Source organism: Tamandua tetradactyla, chromosome 9 (genome assembly GCF_023851605.1).
Source record: "Tamandua tetradactyla isolate mTamTet1 chromosome 9, mTamTet1.pri, whole genome shotgun sequence".
Taxonomy (NCBI): Eukaryota; Metazoa; Chordata; class Mammalia; order Pilosa; family Myrmecophagidae; genus Tamandua; species Tamandua tetradactyla.
In genome coordinates, this window is record NC_135335.1 from 31,614,447 (window position 1) to 31,638,343 (window position 23,897).

Consider the following 23,897-nt stretch of genomic DNA (forward strand, 5'->3'; position numbering starts at 1 on the left):
CCCACCAATCCAGCCCAGGCCAGCAGTACAGGGTGGGAAGAATGGAAAGAGATATGATAAGACAAAATGAAACCATCGTCAATGTTTAACAAGTTACCATATGCAACTTGAAGTTGGCAGCTCATGCAATCCTCAGTCATCCTATGAAACTGCTCCATCTTACACGTGAGGAAACAATGCTTGCAAGGTCAGAAGTGAGTGGCAGAACTGGGATTTCTATGCAGGCTATCTAACTGCAGAGCCCAAACTCTTGAACAAAGATCATCCTCCATCCTATTCAAATCCCATCCTTCCACCAGTTCTTTAGATTCCATTATCTTCCCACTGCCTTAAAAACCTCACTGTTCGCTATCTCTTTTTCTCTCCCATATGCTCAACATTCTCATTTTCAACTGGGACCCCTCCCAATGACATGTAACACACAAATCTCCTCTTTTAAAAAAAATTAAAACTTTCAGCTATACCCTCCTCATTTATTTTAGCCACCCTCCTCATTCATCCCTTTCACAGCCTAAGTTTCTGAAAAGTTGTATCTGAAGCCTCATTTCAGTCCAATTCCCTTCCCCACCACTCCAACACAGCTCTAAAGTTACCAATTTATGACTTCAGTGACCCACACCTAAATCTGACATGCCCCAGTCTTCATCTAAATTTGACACTTCAGCAGCATTTGCTGATTGGTCACACCCCTTCTTGAAACATCTTTTTATCTAACTTCCCTGACACTGCATGACCTTTCTCTTCCCCCCACTAACGTCTTCTCAATCTGACTGCAGTGGCCCCTATATTTTGGAGTCCTAATATTCAATTCTGGGTCTCTTGTCATTTTATACCCTTCCTAGGTATAAAACCCGTTTCTCCCCATTCCATATCCATCCATGCTGACAGCTCTCACAATTTATCACCTCCATGCCAGAACTCTCCTTTAAGCTCCTAATCTGAATCTCCAACTGTCCACAGACATTCTCACTTGGATGTCTAACGGCACCTTCACATTCTTGCTCAAAACCATTCTTGTACAGACTTCCCCATAGTAAACAAAGGGAACCACCATCCCTCCACTCAGCCCATCGATATAGCTATGCTTAAGCCACTCATCCAAATATTCAGTAACCTACTTACTATGTATCATGCCTACCTGAGCACCTAGCTGTTAATATAAGGGTGAACCAGAGTGATTTGAACACTGAATAAAGAAGAATTTGCAAAGCCCCCTTGAGGGAAAGGTGAGAAAGGAGGAAAATTCAGCTTCCCCATGTGAAGAATTCCTGATATTCTCGCAAGCAGTGGGGACAACCAAATCAATAGGACGAGCCCTCAATCTTGGGTTTTGTTCATATGAAACTTATCCCTGAGCCTACTTAAAATTAGGCCTAAGAGTCACCACCAGAGAACCTCTTTTGTTGCTCAGATGTGGCCTCTCAGTTAACTCAACAAGCAAACTCACTACCCTCCCCCTCTCTATATGGGACATGACTCCCAGGGGCGTAAACCTCCCTGACAAGGTGGGACAGAAATCCTAGGATGAGCTGGGACTCAGCATTTAAGGGATTGAGAAAATGTTCTCAACTGAAAGGGGGAGGAGAGAAATGAGACAAAATAAATTATCAGTGGCTGAGAGATAAGAGTCGAGAGGTTATTCTGGAGGTTATTCTTATGCATTATATAGATATCCCCTTTTTAGTTTAAGGTGTGTTAGAGTGGCTAAATAGAGGGAAGTGCCTGAAACTGTAGAGCTGTGTTCTAGTAGCCATGTTTCTTGAAGGTGATTGTATAATGATAAAGCTTTTGCAGTGTAACTGTGATTGTGAAAACCTTGTGTCTGATGCTTTTATCCACAGTATGGACAGATGAGTAAAAAATATGGATAAAAAATAAATAGGGGGGACGAATGTTAAAATAAATTGAGTAGATTGAAATACTAGTGATCAATGAACGGGAGTGATAAGGGATATATGAAAAAAATGGGGAAACAAAGGTTAAAATATTTTGGGTAGATAGAAATACTAGTAGTCAATGAAAGGGAGGGGTAAGGGGTATGGTATGTATGAGTTTTTTCTTTTTTCTTTTTCTTTGTCTTTTTTTGAGCAACGCAAATGTTCTAAAAAATGTCATGGTGATGAATATACAACTATGTTGATACTGTAAGCCACTGACTGTACACAAAGTATGGAATGTTCATACATTAAGAATGTTTGTGAGATTCAGAGAGATTCAGAGAGAGCAACACTACAAAGCAGAGAGTCCACCAGCCAGCGACCTTTGGAGATGAAGAAGGACGACACCTCCCGGGGAGCTTCATGAAATAGGAAGCCAGGAGAGGAAGCTAGCAGATGATGCCGTATTTGCCATGTGCCCTTCCAGCTGAGAGAGAATCCCTGACTGTGTTCGCCATGTGCCTTCTCACTTGAGAGAGAAACCCTGAACTTCATCGGCCTTCTTGAACCAAGGTATCTTTCCCTGGATGCCTTTGATTGGACATTTCTAATTGGGACATTTTCTCGGCCTTAGAACTGTAAACTAGCAACTCATTAAATTCCCCTTTTTAAAAGCCATTCTGTTTCTGGTATATTGCATTCCAGCAGCTAGCATACTAGAACAGCCTGTCTTGTAAGTTTATACGATTCTCTTAGTTTGGTCTATTTTGTATAGTGTGTTTGGCAGACATTCACTTTTTAAGTTTCATCCATTGACTACTGAAATGAGAATCAATGTTACCCAGATATTCCAGAACCTGGAATATGCTTTAAAGAGATTATTGGATGTAATAACTAATGAAAATCATTTCCCATTTGAGATAACATTTCTTGTTATTGAATTGAAAGTCACATTATATGTATATGTAGAAATGAAAAAAAAAAAGAATGTTTGTATGTTGTTTTGTTTTGTCAATAAAAATATTTAAAAAAAAAACAAAAACATTATGTAAAGAAAGGAGCCAGTCACAAAAGACCAAATGATTCTATTTTTATGAAATGGCCAATCTCTAGAGACAGAAAATAGATTAGCTATCCCCTAGGGCTGGGGAGAAGGAGGAGATTTGGGGAGTGACTGTTAAGGGGTGTGAGTTTTCTTGCTGGGGTGATGAAAATGTTCCAAAATCAACCGTGGTCATTCAAATACGTAACTATACTTAAAGCCATTGACCTGTACACTATAAATGAGTGAATTATATGGTATGTGAATTACATCTCAATAAAGCTATTTAAAAGCAAAAGAAAAATATATATATACCTATAAGGATGATCATAAAATAAAAGCCCTGCCTTATAATCACACAAATATAAAACTCCTCTTGTAAAACATGATAAGGAGGGGAGGTACAGCATAGAATAAGGGCGTAGTAGAATCTGAGTCTGGGAGGTCAGGGTAGGCTTCCCAGAGGCTGAAACCTTAAACTGTTACCTGAAGAACGAATAGGAATTAACCAGGTGAAGATGGGAGTATACCCCAGTCACAGAGGAAAGATGTGCCACCTAGGGAGAAAGCATGGAACTCAGCACTGTCCATTTCCCCACCTAAATCTCACAAACCTATTTCCAGACATCAGCACCGCTATCTAAGCCAACATCATCTTTTGCTCAGATTACTGCAATAGGCCTCAACTCATCTCCCACATCTACCTCTTGCCCTTCAGCTCATTCTCAGCCAAAATACAATTCCAAGCATGTCTCCCACACATTTGTCAGTCTTCCCTTGATTTTAGGATAAAGCCAGAAGCCTTAACATGACCTACAAAGCCTCACCTTGTTCTAGAATCTTTTCACCTCTGCAGCCTTATGTCATAAACCGCCTCACCTTACTCTCCAGTTTCCTTCAGGTCCTCCACCAGGCCATGCCCTACCCTACCCCAGGGCTTTTGCAAATGCCACGCTTTCTGACTGGAACACTTTCTACTCCACCACCCACTGCCACCTACATAACTCCTACAGAGCTCAAATCAGAGGTCACTTTCTTAGGGAAACCTTCCCTAATTCTCACCTGTACCCAACTTAAGTCTGGTACTCTTCAATATATAGCATCAGAAGACCCTGTTATCATTTCTTCACAGGGTTGTGTCAGTTTGTGAATATGAATTTGTTTGATCATTTGACTGTCATCCGTAAGGGCTATCTCTGCTTTGCTTATGACTGTTCCTTAGTGCCTAGTGGAGTATGTGACACAAAAAAGGGTATTCAAGAAGTACTGGATGAGTTAATACAAAATCGAGTTCTCGTTCAACTACTCTGTTCTGGGATCTTAAGTAAACTGCTTTACCTCTTTTGGACTCAGTTGTCTCATAAGTAAAATGCAAATAATACCTACCTTGAATACATGCTCTGAGGATCAAATTCATCATTTAATGGATAAAAAGCACGTGATAAAAGTACTATCCCCAAATTTAGGAAATTAAAGTTATGAGAGGTTTTCAACAGAACAAAAACATTCAGCATTGTTCACAGTCCCCACTTTATTTTCACGTGATCACACACACTTTCTAAAAAAAAATCACACATACACCCTTACAAAATACCAAACATCAGGAGTTAAAACAAGGGGTCTAACAGGCTGAAAGAATATTCTAGGCTCCAGAACAAAACAATACCAATCAGCTATTGAAAATTTCTTTGTTAAACCAAAGGTAATTTGTTTTTGTTTTTTTATTTTTTTAAGTTTAAAAAAAAGGAAAAGGTTTAAGAACAAGAGTTAAAACGTCTTATGCTGCCTGGGGCAAGGTCTAGCTTTACCTCCTGGAAGGGCCTTTTTGCAAGCTAAAGATGTCAGCATTCCCTGGCCTCCATGCTCAACTTTTGCTTCCCCCCCACCCCCTCTACCTCGGGGCCCACACCAAGAACAATGGGCAGAGACTACAGAGCATCCAGGATGTGGTCGATCTTGGTGACCAGTTCCTGTCGCTTTCCTGAAATGAGCTTCTCATTCTCGATGTACGTATCTTTCTTGAGCTTGCCTGCCACCAGCCGCTCAGCTTCTACCGCCGACTTCAGTACCAGCTCCTTGACCTGGGAATCCAGCTTCTGCATTTCGCTCACCTGGCCAAGGCAAGAGCAGGGCAGGACTTAAGTGGGTTTTCCACCCCCCCCACACAACGACTCAGCAGGGCCCACCATCACCCATACTCTGCAGACCCAGTAGCTCTCCATGGACCAGCCACAAATGCAGTAAAAATTCTGGTGCCCAGGAGAACAGCAACAGAATATAAGAGAGTGACTGGCTGTTGGGGAAGACAGGCTTGGTGATGCCAGCTTTCGAACTTGGAAGCCCCTTCACCAGCCCCTTTATCAGCCCTGGACCTCCTCTATAAAATAGGATTGAGGGCCACTGTGGCTCAGCAGGCAGAGTTTTCGCCTGCTATGCTGGGGACCAGGGTTCATTTCCTGGTGCCAGCCCATGCAAAAAAAAAAAAAAAAAAAAAAAAAAAAAAAAAGGCTTGAGAGGACTAAGTGCAATAATATGTGAAATCACCTGTATGGTGCTTTGGCACACAGTAGGTATTAAATAACTATTCATTCCTTCCCTTCAGCTTACCAAATTAGGTCCAGAAATTCAGTTAAGCAAAAGACCAACAGGGGGGTATGGCTACGAGACTGAAAAACTCACACGTTATCACCTGCTGTGTGTCAAGCTGAAGATTTGTACATACAGTCACATTCACTCACCATTCAACAAATAGCCACACTATTAGTATAAGATACTATTCTAGGCTCTGGAAAATGGCACTGAACAGAGGTAAGATTCCAGTGGGGAGGACAGGTAACAAGCACATTCATAGATTAACAAATACAGTTTCAGACATGAAAAAAAAATGTAGAAAAGAAAAGGGGTACTGGGGAAGGCTCAGTGGATAGGGTGATTGAAGGTTCTGAGAGGGGGTTATCCTCCTCATTTATAGGTGACAATAATTCATCTAGTAGATAGCAGGCAGGGTTCTAAGCCCTTCACTCATTTCATATTCACAACTACTCTGTGAGGTATACTAATACCATCCCCATTTTACAGATGAGGAAACTGAGGAACAGAAGTTAGACAACTTGCCCAAACCCATTATTCCAAAAGTCTAGGTTCTTATACCATAAGCAGCCTGCAGCCTTGTCCAGTCTGGCCTCCAGGAGAGAACTGGCTACTCTGAATGTCAGCAGTGTGGACAGACAGTACTGTAGAACCTAGAGGAGCTTTCTCCAAACTCAGCTCACAACTAAAAACCCAAACATTCCTATTCCACCATAAGGGTTGGCCCCACCCAAGTATACAACGGGGCTATAGCTCACCCTACAAGAGTTGTCTCATCTGCCCTAGACAAGAGCAGTAGCATGTTGCTCTAAACAACCAGGTACAATCCCCAAAAGTGAGGAATGGGGGGAGGGGATAGCACACCAGTGACTTGAGGGGTGCCAGCCACCTACTTTGTCGCAGAGATCAGAGCCCTCTGTCTTCAACCTGGATTGCAGCAGTGTGATTTCACTGGTCAAGGCCTTGTGTTCAGACTCCAGGCTCTTCTTCCCGCTGTTGAGAGTGGAGACATCCCGGGACTGCTTGTACCTATTGACGGTCTCGTCAAAGTGACGGTAGAGACCTATTCTCTTGTTGACCAGGGTCAAGACTTGCTCTGTGATGCAGGCCACCTTCATCCTGGCTTCAGCAGCTGGATCCTGGAGGAAGGAGGGACACCGTGTGTGACAACAACCAGGCCTAAGCCCACTCTAATCTTCACTCCCCAACAACAACCACCGCCATGAGCTGTCCAAACAAGAAAAGCCATCTTCTTGGAAAGTCAGAGAATCAAACTCTTCCTGAGATCCAGCTGTGTGTAAGACTGAGGCCCCAATATGAATAAGAAGTTCAATTCTCAGTTCAGTGGGGCAAACAAATATATGTTAAAAAAAACAATAAAGTCAGAGTACACCACGAAAGGCACAAGTACAGTGCTGAAGGAAAAGAAACTCCAGCCCAGGTCAGAGCAGGAAAACTCCAAGGTTTAAGATGACTCACTTCCTTCTTAAAACCTTCAAGAACTTCCCAGTCTGCTTGCAGCCCTTATCCTGACATTCACAGCCTTTGGATGAGGCCTGACTGACTTTCCAGAATCATCTTTCACCATGTGTCCACTTGGGAAGCCCTAACTTGGCAGCTCAAAGGCTGACTCTTGCTAGCAGACTGTTGACTTGGCCACAATGTTTTTCCTAAATAAACTGCTAAAGCTTTAAATTAGGGAGATTTATACAAAGGAGACTAGTTAAATAAACAAAGACCTATCCATACAATGGAGTGTTCTGCAGCTGTAAGAAATAATGAGGACAATCTTGATGAACTGATAAGGGTGACTTCCAAGATATATCTGTGATGTGAAAGAAGCAAAAGTACAAAAAAAGATATGGAGTTGCTACCTTTTTGTTAAGAAAGAAGAGGAAATAAAATTTTTATATATCTGCTTATTTTTGCCAAAAAAAAGAATTAAGAAGGATACCCAGGGACTGATATAACAGGCTACCTACAGTGAGAGCTGCACCAATTCATAGTTTTGAATTTAAAAGCTTGTTAATGTTTTACAGATTCAAAACTAAAATTAAACATTAGCAATGACAGAGGGGTGTAAAATAGAATAAAATTCTAACAGAATTGAACCTGACTATATTTCAAAAGAAAAATAAAATAACCAATCCAAGTACTTAGGAAACACAATATTTTAACAATATATTCTCAGGCTAAATACAAAAAGAATTAAAAGCAAACTTGGACTTCTACTTGGTAGATTTGGTGCTTGTAGTGGTAGGAGGTAGCCAATTCTGAAACTATTCTGCTTGTGTTTACAAAATTGAGCAAACAGATATGCTGGTGGTGCTGGGATCCAGAGTTCTCATTGTGGAAGAAGGGAAATACGTGGAATGAGGGAAGAACACTGTGGGTTGGACTGGAATTAAAGGCATCTGTATTAACTCTTGTTTTTAAAGCCATACACATTTATTTCTTAGCTCTGTCTGCTGAAGGGGCCTAGCAACAATAATACTCCGAAAGCAGTAATCACTCCCAGCTCAGAGACCAGGGTCTTAAGTAGCATTCCTCACTAACAAGGAACCAGGAATCCTCGGAGAAAGTAAAAGATGTGCCTGAAATGTGCTGTTGTACCAGAAAATAAAGGCGTGTTCAGAAAAAAAAAATGTGGGAGATATGAAAAAGACACAGACAAATGTGGGACAATCTGAGCCTCAAAATAAATAGTACCAGTCGACAAGTAACCCACTGAGGAACACGTAAGAACCCATATCCAAATAAATAATCAACCAAGTAACTAACAAGAAAAGCTTTTCTTTACAGTAGGCTGCCTACTAATAAATGTAAACAGAATCATAGTTTTGCAATCATCATACTAATAAATTATTCAGGCAAGAATCAATAATGTTAAAACCGGCAGGTGAATGCATGAAGAATAAGATATTTGCTAAGCCTCAGACAAACAAAGGGAAAAATAGTAACTTTACATGAAGAACCAGGCAGACACCAATTTAGCCCAAGTAATGAAAGTGAGCACCACCAATACTGGGGCCAACTGACATGAGGTGCCTCCTGAAGTGGGAGCATTGCAGACACCATATCAGTTTTGGTGAGAATTTGTAGGGTTCTCACCAAAACTGCACACACCTCCTGAATGAAGTCGGGAAGAAACATAAGACACACCTAAGTTAAGAGATACTCTACAAAACTCATCTCTCCAGGTCAAATATGTTAAGGTCATTAAAGACAAAGAAAGGACGATACTGAAGATTAGAGGAGGATGAAGACTAAATGCAATGGCCTGATTCTGACTTGGATGCTGGGGTATGAAAAGCAATTGCTACGCAAGTCATTGTTGGGACAACCTGCAAAACTTGAATATGGAGTACATGTCAGTTAATAGTATTATAGCAACATTACATTTCCAGAATCGGATTATTGTACTGTGGTATATACAAGAATACCTTTGTTCACAGGTTATACACATGCTTTAAATTTCTGAAAGTAAAGGGGCATGTCATCTGCAACTTACTCTCACATGGTTCCACAAAAATAACAACATAGGAAAATAAAGCAAATGCAGTCAAATATTAACACTTGGTAAATCTAGGTGAAGAATATAAACAGTCATTTTTAATATTCTTGCAAATTTTCTGTACATCTGGAATTATTTCAAAATAAGGTTTTTCTGACAGTTTGTTTAATTTTTATTAAAATCATGTATTACATTTTTTCAAAATAAGTTTTAATCAATAAAATAAAAGTAATTTTTATAGTTTAAGAAAATGAGGTGATTTAAGATTAAAATCTAGGCTCCTGGCCAGCCCTCCTGCATGACAAATTGAGCCCATAGATGCCCACCCAAGATCATCCCACTGTCAGATGACCTCACCTGTTTGCAGCACCAGCCTGATCAACGCCTTTGCTCACATGCTCGGCCACATCAAAGCACCCACGGGTTCCACTGAAACCTCTCTCTGCTTTGCCATAAACTATCCCCTTGTTGCCCTTCCCTCCATTTCTGTCTATCACTTCTTCAGGGTAGCCTTTTTGGCACCCCACTCCACCCTATCTCCAACCGTACACACTAACTATGCTGTTGCCTCATGTTCCCACAGTACATGCCCACCAGGAGCCACCAGCCATGCTGTGTGATGGCTGCTTGTCTCTTCCCTCCAACCTCACCCTTCAGACTATGAAGGCCTGGCATTAGTGCTTAGGATAAAGTGGGGGGCAGAGAACACTTTTAAAAGAGTGAAGTTGGTAATAATTACAAAAAAGTGAGAAATGAAGGGATGAGAAAAGAAGAGACAAAGAGACTGACCTGAAGATAGCTGTGCAGTGCAGCCCTAGTAAAAACAACGGAACCAAGGTTGAGGAGAGAGCTTGAGGGAGGGAAAAAAAACATTGCTGCTGGGATCAAGGCAGAGGTTTCTAATAAACTCTGAAGTAGTCTCCCACAAGGAGTTACACAGGGAGAAGAGAGAGGAGCTGCTGGCAAAAAAAGGTCTGAAGAGGGTTTTCCACCTCCAAGTTCAGCAGAATAATACAGAGCCAATGTCCACCAATCTTTTTGTTTTTCCTATCTCAACTGAGTATCACATTACTGTCCTCTAAAGCCAAGACAAGGTCAGAAGGAGGGACTCAACATCACGTGCTCTGTGATGACAGTCACAAAACCAGGTTGCTTCACAGCAGGAATCAGCCAAGGCCACAGGCAAGGGAGAATCTTCTGGGCTACCAGGTTCTACCTTGAGCATGTGTGCTCAGGAGAGCTGGGTAGACACATGATCCAGGGGCACAAAACAAAGAAGCAAAGAGGGTACCTTCGTAATGGAAAAGTCCAGCCTGACATATATGATGACGGTGAAGAACAATATGTAGAAAGCAGCCACCACCAACAGGGGCTCCTGCAGCATGAGGACCTTGTTGAACGTGTAGTGAACCTGAGAGGAGACAAAAGGGATGGACATCTACAGGGCTGCATACACACAGTATCCTTGCAGCAAAAGAAAGGTGTCTTACCGGACCTTTCTATCACCTGCTACCCGACTCCCACCCCCAACCCGGCGGCAGGTGTGAGCCCAAATCATGCCTGCTCCAAGGAGGGGGCAATGGGTCATTCCTTGGCCCCTGGCATCCATTCTCTGGAAAGCAAGGTATAGAAGGCAGGACAGTGGAGCCACCCACCACGATGTCCTGAATGTGCTGTTCCACCATGTTTTTCTTATAGGCAACAATCACTGGACGGCCAAATGTATCCAAGTAGGTGTAGTGCAGCTCGTCTGGGGCACGGCCAATTTCATAGGGACTGTCAACTTGGATGTTCCTGGGGGGAGACAGGAACCAAAAATGGGCTCAGATAAAGTACACAGACAAACAAGGTCTAAGCTTGGAGCCCAAAGTAGCAGCAGCCTTTGAAGATCACTAAGTTGACATGCCTCCACTCTGCTCCCTTTCTGGAAGTGGAGAACAGCCTACCTCCTCCTGAGAAAGCTGGCCCACTAACACAGAGCCCTGAATGTTAGAAGATCCTCCTGTCAAGGCCACATCTACTTTCCTGCATCCTCTGCTCACTAGTACTTCCAAATACTAGTTTTATTCCTCACTATCCCACAGCTCCCATGGCTATCATGTACATTCTACCTCAGGGACTTTAAGAAGACTCTCATGAGTTATTCTAAATGTTCCTTCCTTCTTATCACATGACTAAAAACTGCTCACAAGGTGTCGTGGACAAGGACTGTGTGGCCTACCCAGATCTACCTCCTGGTGAATAGCACTCCCTAGATTTCTTGGAGGAACTATTCTCACCCCTTAGAATGTCCCCCCTGGAAGAAAAACCAAGGCATCCCTCATTCTGGTAACCAGAGTGGACATGTGGCCCAAGAGAGGCCAAGTAGATGCTCTTCTTTAAAGTTATTATAGAGCCAAGTTGTACAAAGCATGCAGACAACTGCTGTTTACCATATCCTAAGCGTACATGCCTGGCATTTCTGCCAACTAGATTCCTGGGAATGATCTGGGTTTTGGCCTTTCCAAGCCTGGTTCTTTAACTTCAGCTATGATTTTATGTACCACACCCTACTCTTCTAATATATTTCTGTTTGCTTAAATTGGCCAGAAGCAGTTCCTACTGTCTGTAGCCACAGAACCCTGACATGCCAGCCAAGCACCACCTTCTGGTCATCCTTCTTAAACACGGCACATCAAGAATGGTCTGAAAAGCCCAAAATAAAGTAGAGCCTTTCTCCTGTTACCACAGCATGAGATCTACCTGACTGGCTTGGCAGCTGGGAGTTGAGACCTTGCATTCATTTCTGTTACTTCTCAACCCATCAAGGTTCAGGCCATGATTCCGGCCTGCTGAGATGACTTTGGATGCTGCATCTATCAAACAACCATGCCATGTTTTCAGAAGATGTCATAAATAAATGTGCACTCTCATTTGAATCTGGCTTGTTTTGGTTAAAAATCCAATCAGGAGGATCCCTATCGGCTTCTGAGTCAAAACTATGCACTGGCCACCTGCTATGTGCCCAGACCACCAGAAGGGGCACCACCAGAAGGATGGGGTGGACAGGACAGGGACAGTCACACTCACTTGGCCCCTTCAGGCAAGATGATCTTCACAGTCAGAGAATCTATCACTTGCTCATCAAACACATGGTCCACAAACCTCATCTTTAGGGCGTACTGGTCACCTAGGGGATAAGCAATCACAGGCAGTCAGGCGAAAAACAGAGAAAATGGCACTGGAGACAGGAGAGAAGAATTTTCTTATCTTAAACAGAGGAGAGTAAAAATAAGCTACCTAAAGTTAATGGACTAGAAGACTCTGGGAATTCCTGAATCTTCCCCATTCTCACAATAAGACAAAGCAACTAGGTAGCAAAACCAAAAACTCATGGACCATATTTACAACAAAACCTAGTAACAAGGTAACTCCACACACCCCAAAATAGAAGGCAGGGTGAGGGGAACAAAATACCAACAGTCACAATAAGTACACATTTTCAGCAACTGTTTGAAAGAAAGCAGAGGTTAGCAACAGGGCAAGTGAGAGCCTGACAACAGGAGAACCCCAAAACAGCCCACATGACCAGGCAGTCTAAGAACAGCAATCGAAACTCAGAAAGTTCTGTCCTCCCCCTGGCATTCAAGTAAAATGGGCTAAAAGAATGAGGCTAAAAGAGTCTAGTAATTGAACTGTGAAAGTCTACCAGAGGGCCTCTTCCAGGATTGTATCTGATGACTACTGAGGAGAAGCTGCTGGAGGAGAATTGAAATTGAGCACAAAAGGGACAACAGAGTCAAGGAAAGCTCAGAAAACAGGCTGCAGTGTTTTTGGATATTACACTACAACAAAAGGGTGTAGGAAGTTGCAAAGCTATCTACACCACACCCCCTTCTAAAAAAAGTTCACATTAAAAATGAGCAACTGAAAATGAGTATTCCCCTCCCTCTCCCACATTACATAAGAAAAACATTATTCAAAAAAAAGAGAACATCTCTGGAGGAAATGGAAGTATGCCAGAAAGACATGCCCACAAAACCAATCAAAACTGTTACACACTATTTCAAAACAAGCTTAAAGGTATTAAGAATATGACACTTGTCATAAAAGAACAACATATACCAGAATTAGAAAACACAGAAAAGTGGTTCAGGAAAATCTTAGAAATACAAGAAAAAAATCATTTTAGAAATGAAGGCTAAACTAGAAGGAATATAAGAGTAAATAAATACAGTAGATAAAAGAAAGTGAAAAAACTGAACCACATAACAAGATGAATGCGCCTTAAGGACATAATGCTGAGTGAAATAAGCCAGGCACACAAGGACAGATACTGTATGATTTCACTTCTATGACCATGGTAAAAATAAAATCAGAGGCTTATAATATAGAATATATGAGACCTAGAGATAAACAGAAGCTTGAGATAGGTAAACCGTTTGCTAATGAGGTTGAACTTAATTGTAAGGGAATAGACAAATGTGAAGGTGGTTCACTAGTAATATTACCATACTGAAGGTGAACAGGCTCGAAAGGGGTTAGATAGACTCATGAGTTCTGCCAATTAACACTACTAATATAAATAAGTTCTTGCATTAACTCTAAAAAGGTTCCATGCTCTAGGGTAACTTTTCAAAACTTACAACCTCCAAATGGATCCCTGGACCAGGTAAGTCCTATAATGCCAAAGGGCCAGCCCTTCCAGAACATCAACTAATTCCATCCCCCTATCCCATATTATCAACAGCCCCTTCCAACATGAAAAAGTCAGAATGGGAATAGCCCAAATACCCCTACAGGGTAGGAGAAAGATCAAAGGTGATGGTGGAGTTATACAGACAAGTTAGAGGTTGCCAAACAAGTATGAGTGCTTAATCATTATACTGATATTTCTTTTAGCCTCTAGGACCGTAGAGCAGCTAGAAATAAAAACCTAAAATTGTGAAACTATAACCCATACCAAACACTGAAATCTATTCTATAACTAACTGTTACAATGTACTTTAAAATTTATTGCTTTTGTGTACATGTTATTTAATGAGAAGGAGAAGATAGGATTTAACAAATGAGTATGACTGCTGAATCATTATACTGATATTTTGGTTGATCTCCAGTGTCTTGGAGCAGAAAAAACAAAAATTTGTGGAACTGTAAGCATACCAAACTTTAAAATCTGCTTTATAACTATTTGTTAAAATGTACTTGGTACTGTATGATCTCATTTAGAAAATACTTTAAAGAAAACTGGTGCCTACATTGTAAGTTCTTTAAAGTTCTTTATACCAGTCACATTTAGTCTAGAGTGGTAATTGTTATTTCTGGATTGTGAGTGGCTGTTTTATAAATGTATAAACTGATATTTAGCCATAAGAACAAAGCCAATCAGGTCAGGAATAAGATAATTCAGAACACAGGGGTAAGGAAGACATTGTCTCTATTTTAGAACTTCACCTACTCTTTGAGACCAAAGGAAGAAAGGTTTATTTTGTCCAGAACCTAAGCTGTCCAGAACCCAAGTTTTCAGTAGCACATAATCTAACTTAATCTGTCTGGATAGATTATTTAAACAATCCAAACACAGGGAGCCCATATTAAGAATGACAGCCTTTAATTCTATATTGTTTAATGTATGCCTAGATACATCCCAGAGTATATTAAGCAGATAATCAAACAGTATTGGCAAAGTCCCTTGAGGGATGGGAGAAACAATATGAAACTGTTAAATTTACCATTGGGGAAACCCCAGATACTGTGTCAAACATTAGGCCAAGCCCTTGGTCTTGAGGCTTGCTCTTGTGAAGCTTATGGATGTAGTGGAGAAATTTAGCCTACCTATAGGTATGCCTAAGTGTCAGTTCTGGAGGATCTCTTCTGTTGCTCAGATGTGGCTTCTCTCTTTCTAAGCCCAACTCAGCAACTGAAACCACTGCCCTCCCCACTACGTGGGACATGACATCCAGGGATGAAAGTCTCCTGGCAGTGAGATGACCCCCAGGGATGAGTCTGGCCCTGGCACCATGGGATCAACAATATCATCCTGACCAAAAGAAGGAAAACAAGTGGAACAAATAAGGTATCAGTGGCTGAGAGAGTTCAAATGAAGAGAGGCTACTCTGGAGGTTGCTCTTTCACAAACTTCAGTTAGACATTGCTACTAACATAACTTGCCAAAACCACTCCCACCAATCCTAAATACCTAGGCCATTATATAAGATTCTACAAAAGTTCCACGAGCTAGAGTAACTTTCCAGAAACCTCAACCTTCAGATGGGTCCCTGGACCAGATAAGTCCTGAAATGCAGAGGGGCCAGCCTCTCCAGAACATCATCTAGTTCCATCCCCTTATCCAATATTATTGATAGCCCCTTCCAACTTGAAAAAGCTAGAATGGCCATAGCCCAAATACACCTAAAGAATGAGAGAAAGATCAAAGTTGAAGGTGGAATGATACAGAGAACGTCGGGTTTAACAAATAGGTAGGAGTGCTGAATCAGTATATTGATATTTCTTTTAGTCTCCAGTACCTTAGAGCAGCTAGAAATAAAAACCTAAAATTGTGGAATTGTAACCCATACCAAACTCTGAAATCTGTTCTACAACTAATTGTTGCAATGTACTTTAAAATTTATTGCTTTTTTATATATATGTTATTTTTCACAAAAAAGAAAAAAAAGAAAGAAGAGTATAATAGAGAAGATTTAACAAGTGAATATGACTGCAGAATCAATATATTGATATTTCTTTTGGTCTCCAGTGTCTTGGAGCAGCCAGAAGAAAAAACAAAAAATGATGAAACTGTAACCCATGCCAAACTTTAAAATCTGTTGTATAACTACTTCTTAAAATGTACTGCTTTTTTGTATATATGTTATTTTTCACAATAAAAACGTTAAAAATATATACTTGGAAATTTACTGCTTTTCTATATATGTTATATTTCACAATTTAAAAAAAAGTTTTAAAAAGAGTAAAAAGAAAAATTTTAAATGAAGAAAAGATTCAAGAGAAAGCGCTAAATATTTAAGACAGCAGAGACCCAACAGGAATAATAGAAGCCCCATGGAGAAAACTTTCAAAAAGATTTGAAACTGTATGTCAAAAAAGCATACTCAATACCCAAGAATAGTGACCCAAATTAACCGTTCCCAAGTTATGTTCTTAATAGAATTCAAAGAAAAAATACCTTTTAACATCTAGGAAAAAGAGCAAGAGACATATACAGAGAAGGGCTAATACAGAGGAGAGCTAATTATATTATCATCAGACTTGGACAGGAACACATCTGCCAAAGGAAAATGAAGTAGCACATTTTAAATAGTCAAAGAAAGAAATGTGAGCCAAGGATTTCACATGTGGCAAAACTGACTTTTATGTACAAAAGAAACAATCTGTTATCAATATGCAAGAACTCATTCCCACAAGCCCTTCCTAAGAAATCTAGAAAATGAGCTTCATACCATCAAAATGGCTAGAGACACCACTGTAAGGATTTGTATTAAGTATTAAATATATAGTTATTCATAGAACTAAGACCAAAAGCAGGTTAAAAGAAAGTATTCTATGCACTGGCTATTGCTGTATATATAAATACATATATATAGTATACCCTAAAAATGGTGTTAGAACAGGGAGAGGATACACGCAAAAGAATTGTTTTCAACTTTCCATATATAGGCATGTAGATATAGAGACATACATAGTTCTGTGTACTGAAAAAAGTCTAGAAATTGACCAACCAAAGAGAAAGGAACATCCCTAGTTCACTAGAACTTCTTGGGAAAATGGCTGATTCCAGGTCTGGGACAGAAAATATACAAGTTGAGCCAAGGATATCTTTTTTCAGAAGACAGCAAAGAAACCTACAAAGATGACTAGGGTCATGTCAAAAGATTCAGGGTAGGGTGCATAGGTAGTTCAGTAGCAGAATGCTCACCTGCTATGCAGGAGACAGGTTCAATTCCCTGCCCACGCACCCCCCCCAAAAAAAAAGCTTTAGGAACTTACTTGGAGACACACCACGGACTAAAGATGGGAGAACCTGATCATCAGTTAGGATAACAATCACAAAGCAATGAAGCCATAGACTCTAAGTCCATGAGCATATAATGATCAAAAGCAAAAAACCCACTGGTTAACAAGTTGATAAAAGAGAAAGCATCACACATTTATCTTGCCTTTCCTATACAAACTGCAATACTGGGAAGGAAACAAAAGAGGGGAAGTGTCTCCTTCTAAATTCTATCCAATAAATGAAAAAGAAATGCAGGATTAGAAAATCAGCCTTTTGCAATCCCCAGTAAAGTACTAGATCTAAGCACTGAGTGCCAAATGGTGCTACAAAAGGAGAGAGGACTAGGCTCTGCATCCTTCCTAATGAAAAAACACATCATTAGCTCAAGTCTTGCCAAAGCATTCAAACCTGAGTCTGATCAAGCTTCCAGAGACAGCTGCCAACTTGCAAGCAATACAGAGGACAGAGGAGCATGCAGTTTTGCCCCTTGAGTAAGCAGGCAGCAAAATCCAAACCGGGGGTTATTTTACAAGCAGTACATATTCTTCAACGGATAAATTGTAAGGAAAACAGACACGTGGAACTCATAGATTAAGACTTCGAAGAGAAATCAAATTTTTTGAAAAGGGCAAAACTAAAGTATAGTATCTACAGACGCACACCTGGATGATCACTAAAAGTCAGGGGGACTAATACCTTTGTGGGTGGGAAGAGGTACACATGGAGGATCTTGAGTGGTTGGCAACTTTCTATTTCTCAACCTGGGTAGTGGTTACAAATGCTTCTTATAATAATAATTCACTGAGCTATACATTTATTTTGTATGGGTCTCTCTCTCTCTCTCTCTCTCTCTCTCTATATATATATATATATTTTTTTTTTTTTTGCATGGGCAGGCAGGCACCAGGAATCGAACCCAGGTTTCCAGCAGAGCAGGCAAGAACTCTACCTGCTGAGCCACTGTGGCCCGCCCAGAGTCTATATTTTACTTTATAATAAAAAGGGTTAAAAAAATAAAGGCTTGAAAATAAAACAAAATGGTAATAAAAATAAATATTTTATATATTAAATTTATATTTAATTTTAATGTTTTATATATTAAAATAAATAAATATTTTACTTTATAATAAAAAGGGTTAAAAACATAAAGACTTGAAAATAAAACAAAATGTTACGACATAGGCTTTTTCTATACCAAAAAGTGGCTCAGCAGGCAGAGTTCGCACCTGCTCTGCTGGAATGTTAATTACAAGTTTTGGGTGCTTACGTAAAATGTTTCTTATTGTTCTCTGGATTTTTCTTTAATTTTGAAATTTCTCACATTAAAAGCTATTCAGAAGAATTTAAACAGTTCAATCTGATGATTCAACTAGGGGTAAAGAAAGGATTTTTACCATACTATTTGAATTTAGTACCATACACATGAATCACTTTTGCAATAATAATTTGTAACTGCCATGAGAAGTTGCTGCTAATATTTTGGCCTTCCTAAAAATAACAATTTGGGTCAGGAATTTAAAGTTAGTCTCTCCCTCTTCTACTTCCTTACTATTGAAGACTGACCCAAATTATAGAGGTACTCATAGCTTGGGAGGTTGTAGCCAACGATGTAATGGGTCTTCCAGCCACCAAACAGAGGGAAGCGAGGCCGGATTTCCATCTCCACGGAGTCATCCAGAATGAGGAGGTGGCTGGTAGAAACATTGCCAATCTCATCCCGGTAGTAAACATCTTGAGCAGCAGCAGGAAGGATAGTCTGCAAGAGAGGTGACACACCCTTCTGAAGGCTCCAAGAATCTATTTGGAAAAAACAATCCCAAATACAAAAGAGATTTTCTGCACCAACATCTTCATCGTGGTATTACATAATTAAAATAGCACACACACATTCCCAAATGTAAACAACCTAAACAAGGATGAGTTTTCCCCTCCAGGTCTATATTTCGAGAAATTGCATCTACTTCTCAGTCGAACAAGGTGGTAAGTATCTAAATTCTCCTAAACGGCAAATAACAAAGAGAATCTCAAACACTTTTGTAAATACTGAAGACTTAAGTAAGAAGGGAAAAATAATCTGCAAGTTATTTTGCAAGGTGGTAAATCAAAGATGGAAATTACAACCAATCATGAGGAAGCAGGGTTGTGGAAGGGGGTTTCCTACCTATTCTCTCCCTACTTTTTCTTTATGGTATCCTCCCAACCTAAGCAGATTTCGATAATCAAGGAGGGGGAAGTGTAATACCTATGTTCACACTGTGATCCCATCTGTAACACGTAAGTACACAGAAAATGCTAACAAGATACCATTTATAAAGCAAACAAACAAAAGATACAAAACTGTATATGCAATATGAGCAAATGCTTTTTTTTAAAAAACAAGCATTATGAATGTGAGAATGATAGAGAGAGGAGGCCTGGGGGCACAAATGAAATCAGAAGGAAAAAAAGACAATAAAGACTGAGATGGTATAATCTAGGAATGCCTACAGTGTATAATGATAATAACTAAATGTGCAAATTTAAAAATGTTTCTGCATGAGGAAGAACAAAGGAATGTCAATAATGCAGGATGTTGAAAATAGATGGTAATTAATATTTTAAAACTTTAACATATGTGTGAGACAAGCAAAAGAATGTTTATTTGGTACAAAATTTATATTTTGACTAGTGCATTTCCTAATATAACTTATGTGGACAGCTTAATCAAACACCATAGTACTTGGAACTTTGAGTAGGGCATGAGATTTTGTAGGTTTGTCCAGAGTGATGTCCCGATAAATCCCAGAGTGATTCGAACAGTGAATAGGGAAGTATTTGCAGAGTCCCCTAGGGGGTATGATAATGAGAAAGGGGGAAAATTCAACTTCCCCAAGTGGAGAATTCTTGATATTCTCACAGGCAGTGGAGACAGCCAAAGCAATAGGCCGAGCTTCCAATCTTGGGGGATGTTCATATGAAACTTAATCCTGCAAAGGATAGGCTAAGCCTAATTAAAATTAGACCTAAGAGTCACCCCCAAGAGAACCTCTTTTGTTGCTCAGATGTGGCCTCTCTCTCTCTCTCTCAGCCAACACAGCAAGGAAACTCACTGCCCTCCCCCTCTTGACGTGGGACATGACTCCCAGGGGTGTGGACCTTCCTGGCAATGTGGGACAGAAATCCTACAATGAGCTGGAACTCAGCATCAAGGGATTGAGAAAACCTTCTCAACCAAATGGGGGAAGAGTGAAATGAGACAAAATAAAGTATCAGTGGCTGAGAAATTCCAAACAGGGTTGAGAGGTTATCCTGGAGGTTATTCTTACGCATTAAATAGATATCACCTTGTCTGTCAAATTGTAATGGAAAGGCTGGAGGGAACTGCCTGAAAATGTGGAGCTGTGCTTTGGTGGTCATGTTTCTTGAAGAGAACTGTACGATGATATGGCTGTCGCAGTGTGACTGTGTGGTTGTGAGAGCCTTGTGTCTGATGCTCCTTTTGTCTACCTTATCAATGGATAAGTAAAATATATGAATTAAAATTAAATAAATACAGGGAACATATGTTAAAATAAATTTAGTAGATTGAAATGCTGGTGATCGGTGAAGGGGAGGGGTAAGGGGTATGGTATGTATGAATTTTTTTCAGTTGCCTTTTTCTTTCTTTTTCTGAATTGATACAAATGTTCTAAGAAATGATCATGATGATGAATATGCAGCTATGTGATGATACTGTGAATTACTAATTATATTTGTAGAACGGAATGATCATATGTTAAGAATGTTTGTGTTTGTCATATTTAAAAAAAATTTTTTTAATTAATAAAAACATTAAAAAACAAACAAGCATTAGAAAAAAAAGCATAAGAAAAGATAAAGGAAATAGACAAAAATGTCAGGACTACTAGTGCTTGGGTTGTGGTACTATGAGTATGTTTTCCTTTCCAAATGTTCTTTGAAAAACAAGGCCAACATATAAATGCTCTGAAAAACAAGGCTAACATATAAAAGCCATTGGCTCCTAGCACTGCCACTCAACTACTTAAATATCAATCATTACCAAACAATTTTCCATGTGGAGCTGGTTTCAAAAAGTGAAAGAAAAGGAAGATATGGTAAAGTATCAGTTTCTCACGATGTCCAAGTTGAACACTCTTACCTTAAAAGACCGGATGGACGATATTCCACTATCTGGCTGTCTCTGGTAGTCATAGCGGGAAAAAGGCCCCTTAAGCACAGCCCCTGTGTGCTTCAAGTCCACATTCTCTTCTACAGCAATATTACCCCAGTGTGAGACTTCAATGACTCGACTCATGCTGGTGATGGTCAGGAAAGGGCTGTTGTTCTCATAATGTACTTTAAAAACATCCTGAAGAGGAAGCAAACAAGAAGCTCAAAGTTTTAACCACAGAGGAATCAATGCTAATTGGTTTAAATCATATTGATTAGAGCCATCCACAAGAGAATGGTTAAATTATGATGTATGCCATATTTTAAAATGATGTCTACTGGGAATTTTTAATGACATGGAAATAAAAATTCCTGATATTAATTAGAAAGATAGAATACACAAACAAATAATAAGACATGCACAGTTGTTTCAGGTTCCAATATAAAATACTTCTTTAGTATTTCAAAAACAAAAACTTCTACAATCCACTTACGCTTAAAACAACTATGTGAGAAAGAGAAAAAGTAAAAAGAGTCTGAAATGAAATGCATGAGAATCTCAACACAGGTAGGAAGCAGAATTAAAGATTATTTTTATTTCTTTCTTGCAGTTTTCATTTTCCAAATTTGCATAGTGAGCCTTTGTTGCTTTTTAATAATTTTTACAGTTTTAAAAGGAAACCTTAAGTTGTAAATAAAGAAAAACTCTGACTAGCAAATGTAAGAACCAACAAAAACAAAATCTCTACCCAAGGAGCTAGACAATAAACTCAAAACTGATGATACATAGCATTACTGGGTTTTTCCATCCTGAAGAAGCTTCATTAAACAAAAAAAACTTCTAGAAAAGCTTCATAGAAGGGAAGCTTTAAGGGAAAAAAAACAAACAGCTCTAAATATGTACATTTATCTCAATTCTCAAGCCAACAAAATGGAATAAATACTGTTTATCCCTATTTTACAAATAAAAAATCCCTGAGGCCTAACAGTTTTCATTCACTTACTTGTTCAAGGACATAAACTCAATAAGTGACACTACTACGGCTTTAGGTATTTCACCACATACAAACTTTGACTCCAAAGTTCTACACCATAAATACTGCCTCCTTATGACGTCCAAAACAAAGTAGATATCTTCAGCAATTCTTCAACTTCTTTGCCATTTTTACCAGAGGTTAGTATTAAAAAATCTTTCTAGCTATTATGTAATACAGGTGTCTTTCTATGAATACACATCTAGGACCCTAAGAAATATAAACTAAAACAAAAGGACAAAAAAAACACCCTTCTTCCTAAAAACCATGAACAAGACTCAAGATAAAGTATATTTTGTTAACTCATAGTTCTTGTTACTCTATCACTTACTCTATGACTAAATTTTTAAAAGTTCAACATCATTCATAATCATATTTGATAACATTTAATGCCGCTACAGACAAGTATATGGGCAAACAGGAAGTTTCATACCGATAGCATCACAATAAACTGGTTAAATTCTTTGAAAAACTGTTTGGCAAGACACATCAAGAGATTTATATGTTTTCATATGCTTTGATTTGAAAACTCACTTCAGAAAATCTATCCTGAGAATATACAAAAAGCTATATGCAAAAAGATGTACACTGTAGTGTTAAATTGGGAAGAAACCTAACTGTTCAACTGTAGGAAACCTGCCAAGTAAGCTATAGGATATAAAATCAGTGGAACTTCATGTGCTCATTAAAAATGATTTACAAAAAATACGGATAAAATATAAATATATAAAAGGGGGATAAGGGGTAAAACAAATTTGGTAGATGGAAATACTAGTGGTCAATGCAAGGGAGGGGTAAGGGGTATGGTTCATACGAGTTTTTTATTTTTTCTTTTTATTTCTTTTTCTGGAATGATGTAAATGTAATAAAAATGATTATGTGATGAATATACAGCAATGTGATGACACTGTGAGCCAATTATTGCACACCATGTATGGAATGTATATATATGAAGATTTGTCAATAAAAATATTTTTAAAAAAAGGTTTGCAAAAGGTAGTATTGTAAGTAATAAGATAAAAGGTTTAGAGACCATCCTAAGTAGAAAAAGCATTAATGAAGACATTATATGTAATATGATTATCTACATTTTTAAAAACCCTATGCTTACAAAGAAGTGACTAAATATTAAAACATCAAAAGTGGTTGTGAACTAATGTCAAATTTTCCTGCACATTTGTCAAATATTCTCCCATAAGCATTGTTCTAGTTTGCTAGCTGCCGGAATGCAACACACCAGAGACGGACTGGCTTTTAATAAAAGGGGATTTACTTTGTTAATTCTTCAGAGGAAAGGCAGCTAACTTTCCACTGAGGTTCTTTCTTACGTGGAAGGCACAGGATGGTCTCTGCTGGTCTTCTCTCCAGGCCTCTGGGTTCCAACAACTTTCCCTGGGGTGACCTCTTCCTGCATCTCCAAAGGCCTGGGCTGAGCTGCAAATGCTGAGATGAGGAATGCCGAGCTGCTAGGCTGTGCTACGTTGTGCTCTCTCACTTAAGCACCAGTCAATTAAGTCAAATGTCACTCATTGCACCAGACACACATCCTAGCCGACTGCAGATGTAATTAGCAACAGATGAGGTTCACATGCCATTGGCTTATGTCCGCAGCAACAAGACTAGGTATGCTCACCTGGCCAAGTTGACAACTGAATCTAACTAACACAAGCATGTTATTAATTTAAAAGGAAGATGGAAA

The 23,897-nt window shown here is 39.4% G+C and overlaps 1 protein-coding gene across 2 annotated transcripts in view; it reads right to left on the bottom strand.

Annotated features, from left to right (window-relative positions):
• Positions 1-4,430: 4,430 nt before the first annotated feature.
• RPN1 (ribophorin I) overlaps positions 4,431-23,897 on the bottom strand; it is a 31,361-nt gene continuing 11,894 nt past the window's right edge. For both annotated transcript variants that reach the window (XM_077116359.1, XM_077116360.1), the window contains exons 4-10: positions 21,154-21,363; positions 18,579-18,771; positions 12,092-12,191; positions 10,678-10,816; positions 10,314-10,433; positions 6,402-6,647; positions 4,431-5,030 (exon numbers count right to left, since the gene is read on the bottom strand). In XM_077116359.1, coding sequence (XP_076972474.1) covers positions 4,848-5,030; positions 6,402-6,647; positions 10,314-10,433; positions 10,678-10,816; positions 12,092-12,191; positions 18,579-18,771; positions 21,154-21,363 — 1,191 coding nt within the window. In that variant the 3' untranslated portion in view covers positions 4,431-4,847. The remainder of the gene's footprint in view (positions 5,031-6,401; positions 6,648-10,313; positions 10,434-10,677; positions 10,817-12,091; positions 12,192-18,578; positions 18,772-21,153; positions 21,364-23,897) is intronic.